The sequence below is a fragment of the Silurus aristotelis genome (assembly GCF_946808225.1).
Source record: "Silurus aristotelis genome assembly, chromosome: 11".
NCBI lineage: Eukaryota > Metazoa > Chordata > Actinopteri > Siluriformes > Siluridae > Silurus > Silurus aristotelis.
In genome coordinates this window covers 2,612,128-2,635,553 of record NC_139584.1, presented here as the reverse complement: position 1 = coordinate 2,635,553, position 23,426 = coordinate 2,612,128, and the positions used below count along the sequence as shown (strand labels likewise).

The 23,426-nt window shown below is 42.1% G+C and overlaps 3 protein-coding genes across 4 annotated transcripts in view; 2 read left to right on the top strand and 1 right to left on the bottom strand.

Moving 5' to 3' along the window:
- Positions 1 to 4,072, top strand: part of LOC310733534 (plexin-B3-like) — a 110,029-nt gene extending 105,957 nt beyond the window's left edge. For both annotated transcript variants that reach the window (XM_083554851.1, XM_083554850.1), the window contains exons 31-35: positions 214 to 361; positions 515 to 579; positions 689 to 764; positions 1,174 to 1,248; positions 1,335 to 4,072. In XM_083554851.1, coding sequence (XP_083410977.1) covers positions 214 to 361; positions 515 to 579; positions 689 to 764; positions 1,174 to 1,248; positions 1,335 to 1,439 — 469 coding nt within the window. In that variant the 3' untranslated portion in view covers positions 1,440 to 4,072. The remainder of the gene's footprint in view (positions 1 to 213; positions 362 to 514; positions 580 to 688; positions 765 to 1,173; positions 1,249 to 1,334) is intronic.
- A 2,288-nt stretch (positions 4,073 to 6,360) lies between these two features.
- On the bottom strand, positions 6,361 to 16,548 carry LOC310733648 (plexin-B1-like). Its single transcript, XM_083555071.1, has 8 exons — positions 16,460 to 16,548; positions 9,352 to 10,473; positions 9,054 to 9,232; positions 7,908 to 8,027; positions 7,687 to 7,734; positions 7,088 to 7,188; positions 6,814 to 6,928; positions 6,361 to 6,383 (listed from the first exon to the last, which is right to left on the bottom strand). Exons 2-3 carry the CDS (start codon positions 10,078 to 10,080, stop codon positions 9,113 to 9,115), a joined length of 849 nt encoding a protein of 282 aa, XP_083411197.1. The 5' UTR covers positions 10,081 to 10,473; positions 16,460 to 16,548; the 3' UTR covers positions 6,361 to 6,383; positions 6,814 to 6,928; positions 7,088 to 7,188; positions 7,687 to 7,734; positions 7,908 to 8,027; positions 9,054 to 9,112.
- Positions 16,427 to 23,426, top strand: part of srpk3 (SRSF protein kinase 3) — a 23,559-nt gene continuing 16,559 nt past the window's right edge. Inside the window, exons 1-5 of the mRNA XM_083554908.1 lie at positions 16,427 to 16,561; positions 17,162 to 17,273; positions 20,707 to 21,194; positions 22,328 to 22,436; positions 22,903 to 22,990. Of these exons, the coding sequence (XP_083411034.1) occupies positions 16,495 to 16,561; positions 17,162 to 17,273; positions 20,707 to 21,194; positions 22,328 to 22,436; positions 22,903 to 22,990 (864 nt within the window). The 5' untranslated portion in view covers positions 16,427 to 16,494. The remainder of the gene's footprint in view (positions 16,562 to 17,161; positions 17,274 to 20,706; positions 21,195 to 22,327; positions 22,437 to 22,902; positions 22,991 to 23,426) is intronic.

Below are 23,426 nucleotides of genomic sequence, written 5' to 3'. Positions count from 1 at the left end.
AAATTCGGGGTTTGAGGAAGAAGCACATATGGCTGGAAAGGACGTGTCCCAATTTTGTTCATATTATCTTGCTTTCAGCATCACTAAGAAAAGTCTTTAAGAAAATGTCCACTTGAAAGTGTATTTTCTCACTGTGTAGTGTTCAGTGTGTGTGTGTGAGACGCACTATTCCCTTATTATATGTACAAAAACTTTCCTCTTTATAACCTCCAGCTTACCTCTACGTTTCTGGGTGAACATCCTGAAGAACCCTCCGTTTGTCTTTGACGTGCAAGTAACGGACAGCATCGACGCCGTCTTGTCCGTCATTGCTCAGACGTTTATTGATTCCTGCACCACCTCGGAGCACAAAGTGGGACGGGTCAGTACGCTAATGAACCACTGAATTGCTGAGTCGATGCTCATTAACCTGCTTCTTCGCTGACCTCTAGTGGACCACGATGGCTCGATGTGCATGCCCATGCTTTCGTGAACGTTTGAGGTTAAAGTGTGTCTTTGTTTTGTCGTGCTTTAGGATTCCCCTGTGAACAAGCTGCTGTATGCTCGAGAAATCCCTCGATACAAGCAGCTAGTGGAGAGGTGAGTCTTTTACAGCAGGCACAAGCACACTGCTTTCCAGAATTCAAACATCCAGAGATCAATAACACACCCGTTTCCAGTTAACCTCTGTGGTGTGTTTGTGCTGCAGGTACTACAATGACATTCACAGTGCTGCATCAGGATGCTATCAGGAGATGAACTCCATGCTCACTGAGTTATCCGGGGTGAGTTATGAGACCACCAAATTACAGCAGGTTACAATTTCAATTTAAAGTCGAGATTAACACAATTTATGTTGTACACGAAATAAACGAAAGTATGTGGTCACCTGTGTATAAGATCGGTATGTGCTTCTTTTTGAGCATCCCAGTCCAGATTTAGTTCCTATAACCTCGAGTAGATGTTCCACTAGATTTTGGAGTGTGCTTGTTCAGAACATTATTTCAGGCCACTCAAGATGATCTACTCCAATTCATGATTTGTGGGTGTTAGAGGGGATGCCAAATGATGCATCCGAGTTGTTACTATAGAAACATCAACAAATTGATATAAATTTCACAGCCGGAACTATCAATCAGCCAATCAGAATTGAGAATTCCTCAGCGCTGATGTGTTGCTTTTGTGTGATTTCAGAGCTTTGCTTCAGAGATGAACAGCCTGGTGGCTCTGCACGAGCTTTATAAGTACATCAACAAATATTATGACCAGGTCAGTGATCAAGATCAAGATATGCGTATTTCATTTTCATATTTATAAAATATATTTATTGTGTGCACCTGTTTGCTTGTGTGCAGATCATCATTGCTTTAGAGGAAGATCACGCGAGCCAGAAATTTCAACTAGCATACCGGCTGCAGCAGGTCGCCGCCCTGGTGGAGAACAAAGTCACTGATCTGTGAACCCACATGAGAGGAGGGAAAAGGAGTGTTTGACCAGCTAGGGAAAAATTTCCGAGCACTGCGTATAATCCAGTCGAGCTGAGAAACCCAGTCCCCCTCCTCATCACCACCTTCGCCTGCACCCTTACTTCCTGCTTCAGCCTTCAGGAAGGTCTCAACGAAAGAGAATGAGTACGGCTGAAGCGTCAGCTGACGGAGAGCGTGAGATAACAAGAAAAAAAGCACACATAGCCATTTTTATCTGCTAAGCACATTGAACTCTTTTGTACTAACGTTTTCACAATATTCAGTGTCCGATGCGTGAACGTAGACGTATGACCGTGTGTATGCTCAGCATTTTTTGCTATTTTATTTTTTTTTGCTTCGAGTCAGAATCAGAATGCCGACTCTGCGTAGCTCCGTGTAACGTACGATTCCCGTGATTGCTTGTGAGTTTTATTTGCTTTTTTTTTTTTTTTTTTTACATATATTTATTAATATCAATATAATTCAATTTACATTATAAACCACAAGCACAAGTGCCAAGTCTAAGAGAGCAGGTTTTTATTTTACAGCACAAGGTGTGTGTGTGTGTGTGTGTGTCAGAAAGCAGCTGTGTTTGTGTAGATATTTCAGAGTGTATGTCATGTATTTTTCCTTTCTTTTATTGGACGATTTTAACCTACTACATTTCGAGGATGGGTCAGGATGATCGCACTGGAACGGGGATCAGATTGAATAAATATCGTATAGTTTTTAATATATTAAACACATGTAATAAAACAGCAGCGTGATACTCTCTAGGGACAAAAGTATGTGGACACCTGAGCATAAGAATAATCTCCACTCTTCTGGGAAGACGATCCATTTTGTGGAGATTTGTGTTTATTTAGTAAGGACTTACTTACGCATTAGTAAAGTCAGGTACCCATGTAGGTGAGGTGAGGAGGCCTGGGGTGCAGTCAGCCTGAAAGATTCATTCACATTAAATAGGGTTAAGGGCAGAGATCTGTAGCAGGAGATCTTCCACTCCAAACCCATATCTTCATGGAGCTGGCTTTATGCACAGGGTGTTGTCATGCCGGAGAAACAGGTTCGTGTCTCGTAGTTCAAGTGAAAGGGGGGAAATTCCATCCTCCTGCATCCAAAGACGTTTAAAATATTTGTGTTTGGGGGAGGAACCGCACATTTCTGGTAAAGTCGGGTGTCCCAATACTTTTGGCCTGAAATTTAGCGTATTCAAAAATAATTTTTATATGTTAGAATTTGCTTCTGTCTTTCAATAAAAAGATCGAACCAATTTCCCTGACTGAACGCTCATACGGAGCTTAGATTTAATGCGAAGAAACGATTTTGCGGGAGGGGCATCGAAGCGTTCGTGGACGAGTGGGCGGAGCCGCTAGACGCAGATGGTGCGGAGTAGACACTGAATAGATAAAAAAAAAAAAACCTAACTTATTTTTACTGTAAATAGCACTTATTTATAAAAAAGAGGAGAGGAAAAAAAAAAGACCAAACGTGCCTTGTTTATAACCTTTAATAACGATTACCGATTCCAGTATACACGCTTGACGTTATTTGCCAAATAGAGAGGAGGAAAAGCGCCGCAGGTTTATCGAAGACAAAAGCGCCGAACTGGACGGGTTCCGATATTCGCACCACTTCCGGATCGTTTCTGTTGTCGTCGTCGTGGAGAAATGTGTTTGTCGTGTTTGGAAGATTCTGTCTCAGGATCACAGCTGCCCTTCTCGCTCATGTCAGTATTGCTAAATGCTGTACTCCAGTGTACACTGTTCTGAAGTCTTCAACCTTCAGGCGTAAAATTTTTCTTTACGTTTGTTTTGTTTTTTTTTGTAAATATATAAACGATATCCAATTGTGTGGATGTGTGGATTTTTTTTTTTGTCTTTTCTGACGCTTTATAAGTCTTTACCAGTGTGTTTCCTGATTGCTTGAATAGTGTGTGTGTGTGTGTGTGTGTGTGTGTGTGTGTGTGCCCTCATTTAGCCGCTCTTATGTACAGTAAAAAAAAAAAAAAATCTGGGCACCAAAAAAATGAACGAAAAAAAAAAAGAAACAAGAAACACACACCAATATGTATATACAGTCATATCGAACGAGCCATAAATGTCGTTTATACGAAAGAAAGAAAAATCATTTTACCCTTCTCTATAATCAAACACTCCTTACATCATAACTTCACGCATTTCTCAGCTCTTTAAAGACGGACACTTTTTTTTTTTCTTTATTCCTCCCTTCCTTTTTTCCACAAAGTGGAGGCGAGAAGGCGGAAACATGATAATCGTGTCCATAGCATATGTTTATATGTATATTTTTTAACCCAAACAAACTTTTTTCTTCTCATTTCCGGAAGCTAACGTGCACGAAAATCGTTTTCTTTTTCCACAAGCAACACATCACAGGAAAGCACCGCCTGCCCTCTTCTACATGCACAAGCTCAAAGACGATGTTTTCACTGTGATCACTGGGGGAAAGGAAATAATTTTTTTGTTTTTCTGTTTATTACGTCACACTCACTATCCAGAATTTATACTATTTCACCTGTGAATCCTCATGTCTCACTGAAGAAATCAGGGGCGGAGCTACATTTCAGACTGGACAATTGTAAAAAAAAAAAAAACACAAAAAACAAATGACAAAGAACAAATCACCCCACGCCCACTGCATGACAATGTTCCAAACCACAATTATTTTTTACATTTTTTTTTATTATAAGGTATTATATTTAAAAAAATGCGTCAGTTCCATGGAACGTGTGAATCAAATAATTGTTCCAACATTTATTTATATCATTTTGAAGTATCAGGGTTGGTGTTAGTACTACTAGAGGACATTCAGAAGGACTGGGTCATGTAGAACAGGAGGGGAAGATTCATTTTTTTTCTACAATACACGTGCGTTTGCCTGAAACTGGAATGCTTGGCTTCTCTGTCTAGTCCTGATTATTAAAAACTTGTGCATGCATGAGGTTTTATTGCCTTTTTATTTCCTTTACGCATGATGCTTGTATTTATGGTTCACAGCCGGCCCGATCGGACCGCGTGCATAACGTATGAGCCCTGAAATGAACTCTTATCTCGTGTCACATCCTGTGACACTGTCTTGCCAAAACGTGCGGTAGGTTTACTGTATCGTACTCATCACGTGCCATCAGAGGGACAGCCGATCGATCGCAGAATCGATCGGCGCGAATCGCCATATTTGACATTTTTTATACAAAGGGGGAAAAAAAATACGAGAAAAGAACATGAGGTCGTTTTCTAAAGGAATCAGGGTTTAAAGAAAGCTTCGGCCCGCCGTCAAAATCAATCCTCTTTTGTATTTGTATTGAAGATAGTTTGCTAACGGTTGTGTATATGATGTGCCTGTAAATATTATGGATTTTTTTTTTTTTTTTTTGACTCGTTCATTTTGAAATGAATGAAATCACAATTTGTATGAGAAATAAAAAAAAATTAAAGTTATAATTTTAACAGAGGAACTGTCTGAAACATCATTCTTTCGTTCGTACACACACACACACACACACACACACACACACACACACACACAATTTCAACTAATTTCAATCCGTCTACATGTTTAGGACTGTGATAAGACAACACAGTACCCTAGAGGAACCATACGGCCATACAGGAGAACAGGTGGAGGTCTTAGGATCGATCCCAGGACCCATGACTTTGGAATAGAGAGTGTTGGTGCTTTACAGCTCCATGGTCTATGGTCTGCCATCTCTAAAGCATGCCAGTAGGTGGATTTCTTGTTTTAAATGATGTATGATTGTCGCTATGCATTGAGGCTCTGTTTGTTCCCAGTGATTTCAGAAAACACTACAGCCAACATCGTTAGTATTCTATAATTGTTTTAAAATATTCATTTATTCATTTATACATTTATTCAGACAGTGAGGATTTGACCAGTCTATAAACCGGTATGTCACAAAGAGGTCATGAATCTGATATAAATGTCTATATTATAATTACTCTAAAACCTGCACTTTCCTTTTCCAATAAAATATAAACCTTCACTGCATTACTCATTCTGTCCAAATTCAGTCAGACTTTGCACTTATCATATACAGAAGAAGGCACTTTATGGAGTATGGTGTTTGTGGATTTAGAAAACGCGTACGACAGGGTGGAGAGAGGAGTTGTGGTATTGTATAAGAAAGTCAGGTGTGTCAGAGAAGTATGTGAGGGTGGTGCAGGACATGTATGAGGACAGTGTGACAGCAGTGAAATGTGCAGTAGGAATGATAGACTCGTTCAAGGTGGAGGTGGAACTGCATCAAGGATCGGCTCTGAGCCCTTTCCTGTTTGCAGTGGTGATGGACAGGTTGACGGACGAGATCAGACAAGAGTCTCCATGGATTATGATGTTTGTGGATGATATTGTGATTTGTGGTGAGAGTAGTGAGCAGGTTGAGAAGAGCCTGGAGAGGTGGAGGTACACGCTGGAGAGAAGGGGAATAAAAGTCAGTAGGAGTAAGACCGAGTACATGTGTGTGAATGAGAGGGAGGGCAGTGGAGGGGTGCGGTTGCAGGGAGAAGAGGTGGAGAAGGTGGAGGAGTTCAGGTACACTATGTGTATCATTTCCTGGCTCTCACACACCACAGAAGTAGACTATTTTACAAAGATAACAACAAGCGAGGCAGAAGGCAGTAAGAAGTCTGGGGTTAACGTGGATGAGACAGAGGGAGTCACTGATGTAAACATGATTGAGAACAGTGACGTTCCTGATCACCTGATCATCATCATCTTTTCTCTACTTGTGTTCTATATGGTGATTGTTTTGCCTGGATACATTTATTAAGCAACAAAATTAGCAATTATTTAATTTTAATATATTATTTTGATAGGAGGTTCAGTTACTAACGTGACACTTAAACAGGTAGTAATAATGACTACTTTATTACCTTTTTCCGTAATCTCCTGTATGCAAAACTTGAAAGACAAACAACACTTAGAGCAGAGAAACAGCGACCGGCTACATGCAGTGACACGCTTACACTCGTACTCCTACAACAGTCCCTCCTGTGTTACAAAAACAGAGGAGCTCCTGCTTAAGAGCTCCAACCCTATTAAACATGAATGAATTTTCAACACTGACTGCACTCCAGGCCTTCTCGCCTCACCTTCCTCACTACCTGACTTTATCGCTGAATGAGCACAAATCCCATAAAATCTAGTGAAACATCTTCCCAGAAGAGTGGTGGATATTATAACAGCAATTGGAGACTAAATGTGGAATGAGATGCTCAGAAAAAAAACACATACCAATCTTAAGGTCGGGTGTCCAGAAACATTTGTGGTAAATTTTTTCAATTGCTAAACACCTTGGCATATAATAATGTGTGTGTGTGTGTGTGTATACCTGTGTCTGCTCCGGGTCTAGACTCTGGATGGACACACACTGCTGATCATGACCGTAACTCCACAGCCAGTGGTGAGGCTTGGAATGACGGGTGCACTCCATCTTCCGTGTACACCTGAAAACACACACACACACACACACACACACACACACACACACACACACACACACATTATGGACCAAATTTTTTGGATAAATGCTGCATTTACGAAAGAAACAGAACAAAGGTGGAAAAGAGAAGGAACAGGATGATGTGTTGAGCCAGGGGATTTACCTGCCCTCTAGTGAGCACCAGCCACAGTAGGGGTCTCGAACAGAGAGGCAGGAACGACAGTCCGTATACTTCTCACACTGAGCCACTGGCAAAAGGGTTACCTTGGAAAAACACACACACACACACACACACACACACACACACACACACACACACACACACACACACACACACACACACACACTATTGTGACACAGTAATAACTCTCTCAATGTCAACTAGTCAGAATAGAAATCAAATGTATACCATGGTACTTTGGTATAAAAATTCCAAAGACTTTTCTTTCCTATCGCCTGGTCCAGTCTGGGATGAGAGTGTGGAAATATGTGGTGTGAGGGTGTGATGGTGTGGGGGGTTGGAAAGAGGTGGGTTTGAGGACGGATTTGGACTGTAATTAATAACAGTCTACTACAGTGTCTCTGGACCACAGATTTCATATAATCACTGATAAATGCACACCTTAACAATGATGGAAATGTAATGAATGGACATTCGGTGTTGAGGACGAGTTCCCTTTTGATTTTGGTTACTCTTATGGTTTCTTCCTCATACCATCTCAGGACCTTTTTCCTTGTCACTCGCCACTGTCGTATACATACTTTTATTACCGCTTTATCTCTGGGAAGCTGTCCATTTATTAAAGCGCCCTATAAATAGAAATGAAATGAATTGATGGTGAACTTGGTGATAGAACTCTGTCCTGGGAGTTGTAGTCCATGGTGCCACTATGTTTGTATGTGTGTGTATGTTGATTGTGTGTACAAGACCTGCAATATCACCCATTGTGGTGTGTGTCTGCTTCATGTTTAGCTTTGCGTACCTTCTTCTCAGTCATGATGAAAACACTGCGTAAGGTGGAGTCCAGCAGGAGGTCAGCTTTCACGGGGCTCTTAGTCACTAAGTCATACTGAGAACCTGAACCATTCACATGAACAAAGACCTGCATACACACACACACACACAAACACACCAGTATACCAAATAATACTTACAGTTACACTTTCAGTAACACTTTCTGACATCACTTTTTGTTAATTTTCAGTAACACTTTTAGATATCAGTTCGCCACAGGAATGGGTTGGCACATACATTATACAACCCCAATTCCATAAAAGTTTTGACACTGTATAAAAATTTAATAAAATGTAAGGAATTTCAAATCACATAAATCCATATTTTATTCACTATAAAGCAATTGATGTCAAATGATGATCAAATGATTTTGATGTCTGCAACACGTCCCAAAAAAGTGTGTAGCATCAGGTTTTCTGTCCGTATACATCTGGGAACTGAGGAGACCAGCTGCTGAAGTTTTGGGAGCGGAAATTTGTAATGTCACATGTGACTGATACAGGATTGTAGCTGCACAACAGTTCTGGATGTCCTTTATTGTGTTTTTGTTTCATGATGCGTCAAATGTTTTTAAATGGTGAAAGGTCTAGACTGCAGGCAGGCCAGTTCAGCACCTGCACTCTTCTACTACAAAGTCATGCTGTTGTAATAGATGCAGCATGCAGTTAGCATTGTCTTGCTCAAATATGCCTGACTTTTTTTTTTTGGATGGAAGCATTTGTTGGTCTAAAACCTGTATTTACCTTTCAACCCTGATGGAGCCTTTCCAGGTGTGCAAGCTGCCCATTCCACAGGCACTAATGCACCACCATACCATCAGAGATGCAGCTTTTTGAACTGATTACTGTTATCAAGTCATATAGTCCCTATCCTCATTAGTCCGGAGGATGTGTCCATTATATTAAAAAATTAATAAAAATTTCTATACGTCTGACCACAGAACAGTTTTCTAATTTGCCTCAGTAAATTTTAAATGACACGTGTTGAACCCATCAAATTTAAAATGACCTTATTCTTGCCTTAAAATGGATCATTTAAAAAACTTTTATGAAACTACCACATCAGATAAGTAATTAGTCATTCACTGTAACAGGAACACACCAGAGTTCTGTACCTTATAAAGTTGTCCACTGTTGTCACCTAGGAGTGCAATGGTGTTGTCCGCCTCAGTTGCTACAGCGACGGCAGAAAGTTGAGTTGCCCAGGTGTTTGCTGGGGTGGCTTGGAGGGGCACTGCACTGGCGATGGGGCTGGGGGTGTGCTCCCCCCGCATGGGTACTTGGTTACAGATTGCTGTACACACACACTCAACGAGAAGACCCACAGTGTTGGAATAGTGATATAATATAATAATAAGTATAGTGACATGATACAACACGTAATTAACACAGTAATGTTTAGTGACGACTTACAGGTGAAAGCTTAAGGCACTTTGTGGGGACCTCGTATGCGATGTAGGCCTCCTGCTCTTTATCTTCTTTTCCTTCCTGTGTGTAACACAGAAACTGTGCCCTTTCCAGCGCCTTGTCCAGCTCCTCCATGCTGTTCAAACACAAAGCTGAGCGCTCCGTGGGCGTAGGTATGGACGCCTGTCCCACCGCCATGGCGACAAAGATGGAGGCTTTTCCGAGGTAAGTTTCCATGGCGGCCGCCTGTGCCAGGTTGTAGCCTCCTGTGCAGCTCAGCGGGACCTCCACATACGAGTAAAAGCTGGGGTCTCCGTCGCAGAGGCGTGATATGTACGTGTGGTAATCACGCGTTTTCAGAGTATCGCGGCGCGAGAACAGGAAATAGATATGTGTGCCGTGGTGAAGTACCTTCACAAACTGGTTGTTGTACTCAGAGTAACTGCCCACTACAAGTTTACCGAGTTCCTCGTGTGAAAACGCAGGAGAGGAACGGTACTGCTCGAGGCGGCGAGTTGTGATTGGTGAAATTCCGCCCGGTCCTTTGCTGGTGAATCCTCGTCCAACAAGCATGAGGCGTGTGCCCTTGTGCTCAGTGAGCACAGCCACGGTGGAGACACGAGGGTCATTGGCGGCGACGTACTGTGTGCTACGGGGTTGGCCGTGTGGTACAGGACCTGGGAGACGTTGGCCAGGCTGCGCTTCTCGCAGATGCCCTGCAGCACGGTGCCGCATACAATCAGGCTCTGTGCCTGTATCCCTTCCTGTTTCTCCAGCAGCAGCAGCTGATTGGTGTTGTCGGTTTGCCGAGCCTGGCTGCAATCTTTAGGCTCAATCGGGGGCAAACAATCGGGGCTGTCCAGCGTTGGACCTGTTTTGCCCCATGAGATTAGCTGGAGGTCTGGGGAGAGGTGATAGAGAGCATTAACCGCACCTACGTAGACATACCCAGAGCTGGAGTCCAGTAGGAGGTGGTTAAGTTCAGAGCCGTTAAGGGACGTGAAAGTCGGTGGAGTGATGAGGGCAAAGAGTGGCAGGGGTGGCAGCAGCAGGAACAGCACCAAGGGCCACCAGCAGATGGCATGAAGGAGCAGCAGGGGAGCAGCAGCCGGCATGGCACCCCCTTACCTGTTTTATGAGAGAAAGAGAAACAAAGTAGAAACTGAAGTGTGAAGTGTGAGACAAAAAAAAAAAAAAAAAAAGAGGACGGAAAAGACAACATAATGGTTAACACCAGAAATAGCATGTATGCAAAGTCTCTTTGTTCTGAACAAGTTCTTTTAGGCTTCCTTTACCTTCAGACCTACAGCAGAGGACACCCACCTCAGACATGGCACCTCAACAAGCCTCAGTCAAACACATAAGTAAATGCAAAATTATATCTGACCCATGTTGCTGTCAAATCAATACATATACATTATATACTTTACCAATGGTTCAGGTGTAAATTTGTGGCACTTCAACAAATCAGAAACCTCTAAAGGAGACACCATTCTATGTCCAACTTGCTTGGGATGCAACTTTGACTAGTTTATATCAAAATGCGAAACATTATTTGATCCAGAAGAGAAAAACAAATTACAGAAGGACACCAAGTGAAAGAGAAAAAAAATGAAGGCGAGTGAGAGAGGCATTGACGGGGAGAGGAGTCATCTTTAATTCATTTGGCAGCAATAGAAGTCTTGGGGGCCCGCTGATGCTGCTGCTGCTGTTGCGGTATGAAAGATGAGAGAGTGGAGTTAGTAGGGTCGATCAGTATGCACAACGTTTTACCTCCTCATCTCCCCTCTTCAAACGCTAGCCAGATTAGCCACTTCTGATCAATTCGGCCTGAGCTTTGCAAGATTGTAAAGCAACCTTGTTTATAAGAAATGAAGGCAAACATCATTGAAAGGCTTGAAAGTGCAAACCAGACCAACGGTACAAGAAGACTCATGGACATATGATGGATTAAAGTTCAAAACCTGATTGATTAATAAAAAGAATTCAGCTTTGTCATACAAAACCAATTCCAAAAAAGTTGGGTCATTGTGTTAAATGTAAATAAAAACAGAATGCAATGATTTGCAAAACTCATAAACCTATATTTTGATTGTGACTACAAAATGAAATATTGTTCCTTAACATAAAATTTGATCTTCAGGCCATCAGACGGCACTGCATTTAGAATAATCTCGATTCTTTTGGAAATTAGTGCATGGGCTTATTAACACATTCAGAAATCATTGTCTGTGAACGCAGTTTGTCATCCACAAATGTTGGTTCAATTTTTATCATGTAAAGAAGAAGGCATGCATGAACATGATCCAGAAATGCTGCAATTCTCTCTGGGCCAAAGCCCATTTTAAATGTACTAAGGCAAAGTGGAAATCTGTTCTGTGGTCAGACGAATCGAAATGTAATTTGTTTTTTGGAAACAATGGACACCATGTCCTCCAGACTAAGGAGGAGAGGGATCATCTGGCTTGATATCAGTGTTCAATTCAGAAAGCCGCATCTCTGATGTTATGGTGGTGCATTAGTGCCTGTGGAATGGGTAGTGCTGAATGGTATATTCAGGTTTTAGAGCAACAAATGCATCACAGTGCTATGGAAATTTTTGTAGCCTTGTATTTAAGTCTGTTTGTGTTCGTTTTGTTTCGTGTTAATTTATGTTGTCTCCTGGAGCACCTTGTTCCTAGAGGACCTTTGTTTCGTTCCACCGTACCAACTGTATACGGTTCAAAGGACAACAAAAGCCACTTGATTTAACCTGAAAGCACAGTAAATAAGGAAACCTGTATTTACAGAGCAACGATTATCCTGACCAAAATACAAAACTTACCATAATGTGTACAAAATAAATTCTACTGAAAAACAAGAGGAAGAAAAAGCCGATAAAGAGGCTCTGGAGGTCTTCAAGCTCTTCTGACTTTTCACACTTTTTCAGGGTGCAAACAACAGGAAACGAGGCTGTAGATTGATCATGCTGTACTTCTGTACATGTTTAAGAGCACATACATTATATTGCCAAAGTTTTGTGGACACCTGAGCATAGGATTTGTATGAGAGTCATCATGGAACATTCATCCAAAAAGGTGTTCAAAAGCTCTCTAGCAGGAGACCTTCCATATCCAAACCCCTGTAAAACACATGTTCATAGAGATGGCTTTGTGCACAGAGGCGTTGTCATGCTGAAACAGGTTTGGGTCTCCCAGTTCAAGAGAATCCAAAGACATTGTATACAGTGGTGTGACCTACAACGTTGTGGTACCAGATGATCAGAAATGCTCTCAACAGCATATTTACACCACACAGGCTAATCTGCTAATATTCAGAAAAACGAGAGAACTGAAAGACCTTACTTTATTCAGAACTCCTGAGTTGTACTTCAGTACTGCAGCATAGAGGAAGTCTTCATCCTTTTTTTTATTATTAATATTTCTTTACAATTCCAACCAGAAAACGTCTAAGACAATCAAAGTGATCTGACCACATCATCAAAGGCGTCTGAGACCATAGCCACAGCAGCATACAAGTGGTATTTCGTGGTTTCCACCAAAGAAATGTTGATTTATCACCCACAGCCACGCCCATCACTCTCCTTGGGCACTATCCTCATTGACATTCGTCTTTTCGTCGATCTGTTCTCTGTTTTGTTTCTTACGTTATAAATTTGTTTTTTATGGCAAAATGATATTCTGGTTTCGTGGGATTTTAAAGGCTTCTGCTTATTTGTCTGTTGTTGTTTTATTAAAGCAAAACCAGGTTCATTATTTTATTGTAGACGTATATAAAATTTACAGACATAAAATATAAGATAAGTTCTTTTTGGAGAAATTAACAGGCTACAGGGGTACGACAGTAACAAAGAATTACAAGAATAAAGTCGTGGCAATGTGAGAATAATGTCAAAATTACGAGAATAAAGTCGTAATAACGAGAATAAAGTCATAGCAATATGAGAACAAGGTCGGAATTATGAGAATTAAGTAATAACACTACGAGAATAAAGACGAAATTACGAGAATAAAGTCGAAACTATGCGTATAAAGTCGTGGCATCACCAGCTGAAGTTCTGGTGTGCCGGTGTAACGAGAATAAAGTCATAGCAATACGACAACAAAGGCGAAATTGTGAGAATAAAGTTGTAGAACTACGAGAATAAAGCGAAATTACGAGAATAAAGTCGTGGCAATGTGATAAGACAGTAAAGTCGAAATTACGAGATTACAGTCGTAGCAATACTAGAACAATGTTGAAATTATGAGAATAAAGTCATAACACTACGAGAATAAAGTCGAAACTACGTGTATAAAGTCGTAGCATCACCAGCTGAAGTTCTGGTGATCATCCTCTTGAGAAACACCTCTCCTCTTCTCATAGCACACAGATGATCCATCGCTTACTATGGAGTCGATCACAGGTCACCAGATCAGACTGCACAGAAGAAGAAGCAGTTTCTGATATGATTTGTTTATCAGTTCTGTGTGATATCGATGGTTACATCTGCGTGCTATTTGAAGAGGATATGTTGTTTCGGAAGAGGACGACACACTGGCAGGTTCTAAGATCATGGTATTTTTTATGATCCGTCTTTTCTGTACAGTTCAATTATCTGTTTCTCTGCAGCACGACAACAGACTGTTCTCCAAACGTGTTAATGTGCACGGCGCCAGACACGTTCTCGCGCAAACAATTAAAAGAACAATGGCCACGGATGTCTACATTTCTGCTGTTTGTGTAACTTTATTCGGTCAACAATTTCAAGCTGCATTTCAGCAATAGCGCCCCCTAAGGTCGCAAAATGCTACGACTGTATTCTGGTTGGGCTGCGATTTTATTCTCGTAATCTTAGATATTTTTTTTTTCATATGGCACTAAAACTTACTTTCATTGTAAAGTTTTTTTTCATTTCATCTTCTTCCGCTTATCCGTAATTCGGGTCGCGGGGGCAGCAGTCTAAGCAGATTCCCCAGACACTTCTCCGTGTCCAGGGATCGGGCTGTCAAGGCCCCCGCCTTCGACTGCTCCCCAATCCTCTCAGCACCGGTCCCTTACAGTCCCTCCTGCAGGTGGTGAGCCCACGGGAAGCCGGCCCCACGTCACTCCGACGTCACGGTCCTTGATTTATTTTTCTCGTAAGGGTCCCCTGGAGCATAGAGGGTTAAGGGCCTTGCTCAAGGGCCCAAGAGTGGCAGCTTGGCAAAACCGGGGCTTCATTGTAAAGTGATACAAGGAAATTAGTTTGGTAGCTTTTAGAGACCAGGAGAGACAAGAAAATGTAAAAATAAACAAAAGGTAATAAAAGATAACGATGAAAAATAATAAAATAATAAAAAAATCAACCCAATAAGTGTATTGGGATGATATCAATATTGAACGAAAGCCAGAAAAACATTGAAACTTCAGGATCAGTTTCAGGATCCTAGCACAAGCTGTGAGGCAGCAATACTGCCTGTTCTACCAGACGTTAATGGACTCTGAACGTAGAGAAAAAAACTAAACAAAAGGTCGATTTCAGGAGAAACATCAACAGCTTGTCTGTGGAGATCATCAAAAACACAGAATTCCTTGGTGGTGAAGCTCACATGGTCCCTACAGACCAGCTCATGACAGAGAAAACCCAGCAGCATCTCTACTGCCTGAGAAAGCTGAACAAATTACCCATCCTCACCACGTTCTCCTGAAGGACCGTTGAGAGAATCCTGAGAAGCTGAACCTGGTTTGGGATTTGCACCATCTAAGATCACAAGTCTCCACAGCGGATAGTGAGGACAGCGGAGAAGATCATTAGGGCCTCCCTTCCCTCGATTTCACACCTTCACATCTGTCTGGAAAACGGTATCGAAGCATTGAGGTCCTCACGGCCAAACTGTGTAACAGGTTCTTTGCACAAGACTTCTCAGGATCCTCGATACAAAGGGACGGGACTGAGAGACACTAACAGACACCCTCTCACACACACTCAAAATTTAAATACTGTTTATAGCCTCCCTGTCTTGTCTTTGCACTAAACGGATGCACGTGTGAAAGTGGAGGGCGCTGCATTTCACCCCTTCAGTGGTGTCCGACTTGGATTAATCCACCTCCAAATATGATGCCTGGCTTAAGAAACCATCGATGTTATAGAGAAACGCAGTATAACGAAGCGCTGCATCACAGACAGGAATCTCATACAGAGAGTCTCCTTTCACTGTAGCCACAGCTGCACTGCCCGCATTCATTATCTCTAGCAGAAGGATCGATATTAACCTTACCGTACAGCTCATATCTCACAAACAGATCATGTGTTGTGTTATATACGGTATCATGAAGCACCGATCGGTCCTAAAGGAACTTCAATTCACCTTAATTTATTGTGAATTGTACTATTTATGGCATATTGAATGACGGAAATTATTATTAAAAACCGACAAATTTTGCTCATTCGGTATTTTTGTTGATTCGGATAAAGTGGTGCAGAGGGTAGAATCATCTCTCATATCTTTTCTTGGAATACAGGACTTCCCTGCGTTCTATTCCTCCAGCTTCTCCCCCGGTTTCCTTCCTTCGAGCGGCATCAAGAACGGAAAATTTGACTGGAAGACGACAAGAGGTCAGGAAGACCTTCGACGAGCTCAACCACGTAAAGCCATTCGGCCAACTCGTGCATGATGATCGTTGGAGAGAAATCCACATGATATCACTTCCGCTGGATTTGGCTCCTGCGGACGTCCATGATGGATATCGATCTGGAGGGTCGGAGTTTTGACACCGTTGCTTGACACGTTCGAAAAAAGTGGCAGGAACGCTGGGAGCGCTGTATTGCTGTGCAAAGAGACTATTTTAAAGGTGAGTGTGTGTAGACGTAAATAAATTAGGTACTTTCTTGTAAACAGAGCGAGTCTCCAAACTTTTTTGATACCATCTCATACATGATGTCCTACTATGGGGGTTGCATTCGGACAGTCTGTGTTTCTAATGGTGTCTGACCTCACTGTTAAAATCTTACACTCGTTTTTTTCCTCCTCCCTTTCTGGATGGAGGGATGAAAGGGGTGGGTGTGTATGTGTGTGTGTGTGTGTGTGTGTGTGTGGCTGGTCATTCCTCGTGCGGTTATAAAACGTGTATTAACGGCCACACACTGACCCACCTGCCTCCCTCTATAGCGCTCCTACTCCACTGCGCATGCGCAAACCCGGGCCGAAGGCAAACGCGTGCGCGGTGACAGCTGTCCCGATGATATCGACTGACGGTGAGAGTTTAAAAATATATATAAAAAACTAAAAACTAAAAACTAACATTTTTCACGTCATATCAGTGCCGTTTTAATCCAAACCGACGTGTCGTTTTGTGTGTGGGGGGGAAAAAAGTTTAAAAAAAGAAAAAAGAAGCAGCATATTTTCAGTCAGGATACTTCATTCGGACACCGCTAGCAAGCTAATTCGCTTAGCCACCAAGTCCGCGGCAGCCGTTCACCACAAACTTCATAAAAGATCGCGATGAAAACGTTAGTAAATCTAAAATCTGGGTATAAAGCAGCGTTCTGGGGTTAACGCGCTTTTATTCGGTCTATTTATTCGTTTTTCGGGGCTGTTGGTATGTTGTTTCGCCGTTACATGGGTTTAGTCTCAAATAACTTGGTGCACCCTGTATAAGTGCCCTACGTAGGCAGGGAAAGCTTACGCGTTTACGTCAGAGCTAGTGCACTAGGCGAGAGATGGAAAGCCGAATTGGGACGGAGCCGAGTGGGATAGTGGGATAGTGGTGAGCTAGAGATACTGATTGTGTGTGTGTGTGTGTGTGTGTGTGTGTGTGTGTGTGTGTGTGTGTGTGTGTGTGTGTGTGATGGCAGTGTCTAGCGGTAACACAATCCCGCAGAAGAACCGAGCAAAGAAGCCTAAGAAGAAAAAGAAACACCGCAAAGCAACCACAGAGACTGAGGTTGTTCCTAGTGTGGAACTCGGGTGAGTATCCTAACACACACACACACACACACACACACACACACACACACTGCTTCACCCATATAGCAGGACGTGTCCCGTTTTTTTTTTTTTGCTGTGTATGAGTGTGTGCTAAAAATATCTCCAGCCAGTGGAGATCTCATGCCCTCCCTTTCATTTTATTTCCCCTTTCCTTATCCATTCCCTTCTATTCCCCTTTGCTTTTTCCCATCCCTCCCATTCTATTCCTTTTTCCCTTTTCATTAGGGATGTGGATCTCCTGAACCGTTGCAGATTCGTAATTCAAAGATACTTTAAAGACACATATGAAGCAGTGATCAACTCGATCATTCGATCACAAATAGTTCGCTTTTATTCCTTCCTTTCAGCAAATTATCAATTTACTGAAGCGCCTTCTGACCTCTAACGCAGGGTCCTTTCACAAACACACCTTTATAGTGCGAAGAAAGAAGATGAAATGAAACCAGACGCTCTTTTCCTGTTGTGTCTGCAGGAAGACGCAGCTCTACCTCTGCCATGTTAATCTGTATTCTGTGTGACTCTCAGGACAAATCAAATATTGGGCACAAATTATGGGTCACTTTCTAAATCATAAAAGTAGAAGTTTTTACAGATGAAAATATGAAGCATTATGCATTGCGATACAAACGGCAGCTTGTATCCGATGCACGTCTTTACTTCCCTTTCCCTTTCCCTTCCTTTCCAAATTCCCTTCCATTCCCTCCCCTTCTCTTCTATTTCCCTTTTCCTTTCTATTTCCTTTATTCCATCCCATCCCATTCCTGTCCATTCCCCTTCTCTTTTCTTTTCCCTTCCCTTCTTTTTTTAGTTTTTTTCCATTCCTTTCCTCCTCTATTCCCTCTTTCCGGCTCCATGTTAATTCCATCCTGGAAATGTTCTCCGCATATTACCTTATCAGATCCCAAATCCAACACGACACCCGTCTTTCACTCATCATGCTCTCTTTTTTTTTTTTCTTTGGCATGAACACAACAAGAGGTTTCCGAAGTCAGATTGGTTTCTGTCTTGGCGTCATAGACATGGGACGAGCGTCAGGCGTAGATTTATGACCATTATTTTATATCATATCGAAACATTTGATCTCTTTTACATTCGCCATGAACGTTTCTGCGCTCAAGTCTCAATCAGCTCATATGGACCTGTAATGTGATGGAGTTGTACTGAATGGACATTCGGTGATGAGAATGGGGACGGGTTCCATTTGAGTCTGGTGAATCCCAAGGTTTTTCCCCCCCACACCACCTTCATTTCTGACTCGGTCATTAGTGATACATTTAGAGGGACTAATTTATGATGGTAAAATTTATATTGTAATCTATATCAACATTTACAGTACATTTATGGAATTTGGCAGACGCCCTCATACAGAGCGACTTACCGTTGTATCATTCATACATCTGAGCAGATATGAGCTTAATGAGAGGCCCAGGAGTGGCTTCATGGTGGGGCTTCATGGTGGGGCTTCATGGTGGGGCTTCATGGTGGGGCTTCATGGTGGGGCTTCATGTTGGGGCAGCATGGTGGGGCTTCATACTGGGGCAGCATGGTGGGGCTTCATGGTGGGGATTCCATGGTGTGGCTTAATGGTGGTAATTCATGGTAGGAATTCCTGGTGGGGCTTCATGGTGGGACTTCATGGTGGGGCTTAATGGTCTGGCAGCATGGTGGGACTTCATGGAGGGGCTTAATGGTGGGCTTCATGGTGGGGCAGCATGGTGGGGCTTCATGGTGGGGCTTCATGGTGGGACTTCATGGTGGAGCAGCATGGTGGGACTTCATGGTGAAGCAGCATGGTGAAGCAGCATGGTGAAGCAGCATGGTGGAGCAGCATGGTGGGACTTCATGGTGGGACTTCATGGTGGGACTTCATGGTGGGACTTCATGGTGGGACTTCATGGTGGGCTGTTATTTTAACTCATAATATTCTGATCCAAAGTCCAATGCCTTAACATCTAAGCTACCACTTCCTCTATACTCCTTTGGGACAATGTCCGTTGTGGAATGTGCTCTATAAATAAACTTTTATTGGAGTTCATTGTAGTTGCTTACCTGTTAGTTCATCTGTGAACTTCTGAAGACATCCGATTTGTATGTGGTGACGCCTGCAAAACTCTATAAAAGGGAAAGAGCACAGACGACTGAGAACAAAACGAACAGTAAGAGTAAGAGAAGTGGTGGCTAAGTGGATCAGACCGACTTCTTCTTGGCAGGTCATGGGTTCAAATCTCAGCATTACTAATTGCCAGCTGTTTCCCTGAGCAGTTCCTTTAACCCTCAACTGCTCAGCTGTATAACTGAGATTAACGTCGCTCTAGATAAGGAAGTCTGCCAAATGCTGTAAAAGTAAATAAAAGCTATAATAAAAGCTTCTGAGTGTTTTTATGGTTCACGGACCGATTCATTTTTATACAGCAGCATTTTCCTTCATCTTAACGGACAAATGACATATTTTTTTATCTACACTATATAGGAAAAGTTTTTGGACACCTGAGCATGAGATTTGTATGCTTTTTTTAATCCCATTCGACATTTAGTCCCCATTTGGTGTTATAATAACCTCCACTCTTCTGGGAAGATGTTTCACTAGATTTTGGAGTGTGTGTAATTTGTGCTCATTCAGCCGCAAAGGTGTCAGTAAAGTCAGGTACTGATGTAGGTGAGGTGAGGAGGCCTGGGGGTGCAGTCAATGTCATCCTGAGAGTGTTCAGTAGGGTTGAGATCAGAGCTCTATAGCAGAAGATCTTTCACGCCAAACTATGGCTGAAACAATTCCTTGAGTATTTCAAATACAAATATGCATAGAGGCAGATTATGTGTTGATGCTTTATTTAGACCATAATAAACTCTGGAGCACTCGGGTAACACAGGAGAGGCTGCAGAATGAAAAATGGAAGGAACGAGGAGAAAACAGGGAGGGTCGAGGAGAAGATTCAGGCCTCAGAAAGTTTCCAAAGTTTGGGATCTTTTCAAACTAAAACATAAAACATTTTTTTAATAATTTGAATTTTTTTTGTTGTTGTTGTTTTTTGTTTATTGATATATTTGTATTTACATTTTGATGTCATGTGGCAATTAAATGGGTTTAGTTTTCACAGATAATCTTGTGTGCAATTTCAGCAATACAAATTTACATTTGTCTTAAAAAAAAAAGAAAACAAATGACATGTGAAGGAATTCCATGCTCGCAGATTTAAAGATATTCCATAAAATTGTGTGCTTCCAATATACTTTTGTCCAAATAGTGTAGTTTGTCGCTTTTATTCCATGAGGGGTCAACAAGAAGCAGGATCAAAGCTGTAAATGAAATATTTGCTACTGACAGAACCAGTATACAGTCTGGCGTGTTAACTAGGGTGAGATCCAGGTTTTATATAACAACATTCCTTAATTTATTTCCTAATGGCATTCACAGGCCTCAGATCCAGTCCTCAGATGAAGTGTGCCACATCCTTACCATTCACAGAGCCACCACTCCCCCAGACACACCACCTTCTCCTACTCTCAATCTCTCACAAAGTCCTCCAGACCTTCAGCCCGTGACTCCAGATCTCCAAGCCGTAGCTCCAGACCTTCAAGGCATAGCTCCAGACCTTCACCTTGTAGCTCCAGATCTTCACCCCATAGCTCCAGTCCACTCCTCAGCCCCCATCTCGGTCCCCGTTACAGCGCTTCCTTCTCCTTACATACTCTCCTCCTCAGAAACACCTAGCTCATCAATACCTCCTTCAGTGGGCCTACCTTCTGCTTTCTACACAACTCCTCCCACTCAGATCGCCCCACTCAATCTGAGAACTCCGCCTCAGGCCCTCAGTCCGCCCCTGCCCGATTTTACCCCGCCTCCAGCAGAACTCCTGGGGTCAGATGATGAAGAGCAGGAGAATCCTGCAGATTACTGCAAAGGTACACAAGAGTTATCTTTTTTTATTTTTATTCATAGCACTTGTTTCTGTTTGTGTTTGGAAACCTGAATTGTTCTGGATCGCACTGCCGTCTCCTCCTTTAATATTGGCACCCTTTGTTAATTATGAGTGAAACAAGCTGCAGAACCTGGGGGGGGGAACAGTTATCGGAACCATAATGGATTCAAATGATTAATATGTATGTATGTAAAGTATATTCCCATTGATTGGAGGATTAGGGACAGGAAATTGTTCAGCCATGACTTCCTGTGTCAAAGGGACATTTAACTAGGAGATTTAGTAAGTATTTGGAGCTCCTTCTGGGAGAAAGTTCTAGAAGAACAACCATTAATGCAGTGATCTCCACCAGACAATGTGACCATCGGGTTCTTACTAAGGCTCTCCCCTGATTGCTCAGTTTTTATTATGGAGGCCACTGTACTTTTGGAAATCTTCAGTCAAGAAGAAATGTTTTAGGAGCCTTTCCCTCTTCAGATCTGTGTCCTGCACCAATCCTGTCTCTGAGCTCTTCAAAGGCACTTCCTTTGACCTCATGGCCTGGTTTTTTTGCTCTATAGAGAGGTGTGTGCCTTTCCAAATCCTGTCACATCAAACGAAACAAAAAAACTTTTTCACAGATAGACTCCAGACAAGGTGAAGAAACATCTCCGCAACAATAAAGAAAAATAGGATTTTCAATCGGTTAAACAATAAAGAGCTCTTCTTCTCATGTTTCCCAATGGTGCCAATATTAGTGTTTGGATCCTCAAATACGCTGAGGAACGTTTATTTTATTCAACGCTGCTTCGTGTTAGATCCAAGTTTGAAATGCGTGTGTCAGACACGGACAGATGAGTAAAACATCAAAGCGTCTCATGGAGACCCTACACAAACACTGTCATGTGTAACATTACAGACGAAGACGAGATGTAAGTCTCTATTTATAACTCTACCATGCACGGAATTGAACATGACCAGGCACACTGTGAAGCGACGTTCGTTCCCCTCACCAGCCAGAGAAATGAATCCAGGGTTGTTTTTCTTTCTATTATACTGCAGCAGTACGATAGCGATTACTGTAGCAACGTTCTCATTCGTCTTCTCATTGTTTATAGTTATTTGTCTGTTCTTTAGGAGGTTATTACCCAGTGAAGATCGGAGACCTGTTTAACGGCAGGTACCACGTCGTCAGGAAGCTCGGATGGGGGCACTTCTCGACCGTCTGGCTGTGCTGGGATCTTCAGTGAGTAACCACAGAGATTATGAAGCTCAGGCAACACAGAGACATGGACACACGGTGCAAAATTTGGAAAAAAAATAAATAAAAAAACATCCAGATTGAATGCAATTTCTACCTGCACATCCATCACTCGCATGCACACTTACTGCAGGGTTACTGAGGCCACGCCCCCTACATGCACTGTGCATTTCTTCATCACATAACACACACCATTTCTTCAGTCCTGCACACAAAATAATGTACAAAAAAACCCCTTCCTTGTGTTGCGTGTAAGCGTCAACAAAGCATCGTCGGATTATTAGGCAGGTTGTATGCATGTCAGCTTCTGATCAAAAGTTTATATTTCTGTACCTGAATTGTTTGATCTATTAGTCTGATTGATACAATAGATGCCCTCCGACTGATTTTACGCTTTGACTCTGCGCATCTGTTTGAAGTCTGTATTTTTTTTGGTTATTTGTGTGTTTAGGAGGAAGCGATTTGTGGCCCTGAAGGTGGTTAAGAGCGCTCCACATTACACAGAAACTGCCCTGGATGAGATTAAACTACTGAAATGTGTAAGAAATGTTTTTTTTTTTTTTTTTTTGTGTGTAAAAAATGCGTATAAATAACAAGTCAGAAAACAAAACAATTCAGACATTAAAAACAGGTAGGTAAATATAGGCAGGTAAAAGGAATTGCGAATGAAATGCAGGCTTCTGATTGGATGAGGCATCTGTCACTCAAGGTGTACAGGAAGTAGAAAATTGTGTCTTGCTAGTTTTCTGCCTTGCCTCCACATCAACTGCAGAAACATTTTTACACACACACACACACACACACACACACACACACACACACACACACACACACACACACACACACACGCACATTTCCACTTGCAAACTATATAATGTATCTACTTCTGTTTTTGTCATCAAGTATTCTATAGTAACAACTAGGGTTGCAAAGGTTTGGTAAATCTCTGGAAACTTTCCTTTGGAACTACATCTG

Excerpts from the sequence above, each read along its gene's own strand:
- LOC310733648 (XM_083555071.1), bottom strand. The coding sequence starts at position 10,080 with ATGCGGCACCGTGCTGCAGGGCATCTGCGAGAAGCGCAGCCTGGCCAA. Across the intron at positions 9,233-9,351 it reads AGTGCCTTAAGCTTTCACCT|CAATCTGTAACCAAGTACCC; the intron begins GTAAGTCGTCAC and ends GTGTGTGTACAG.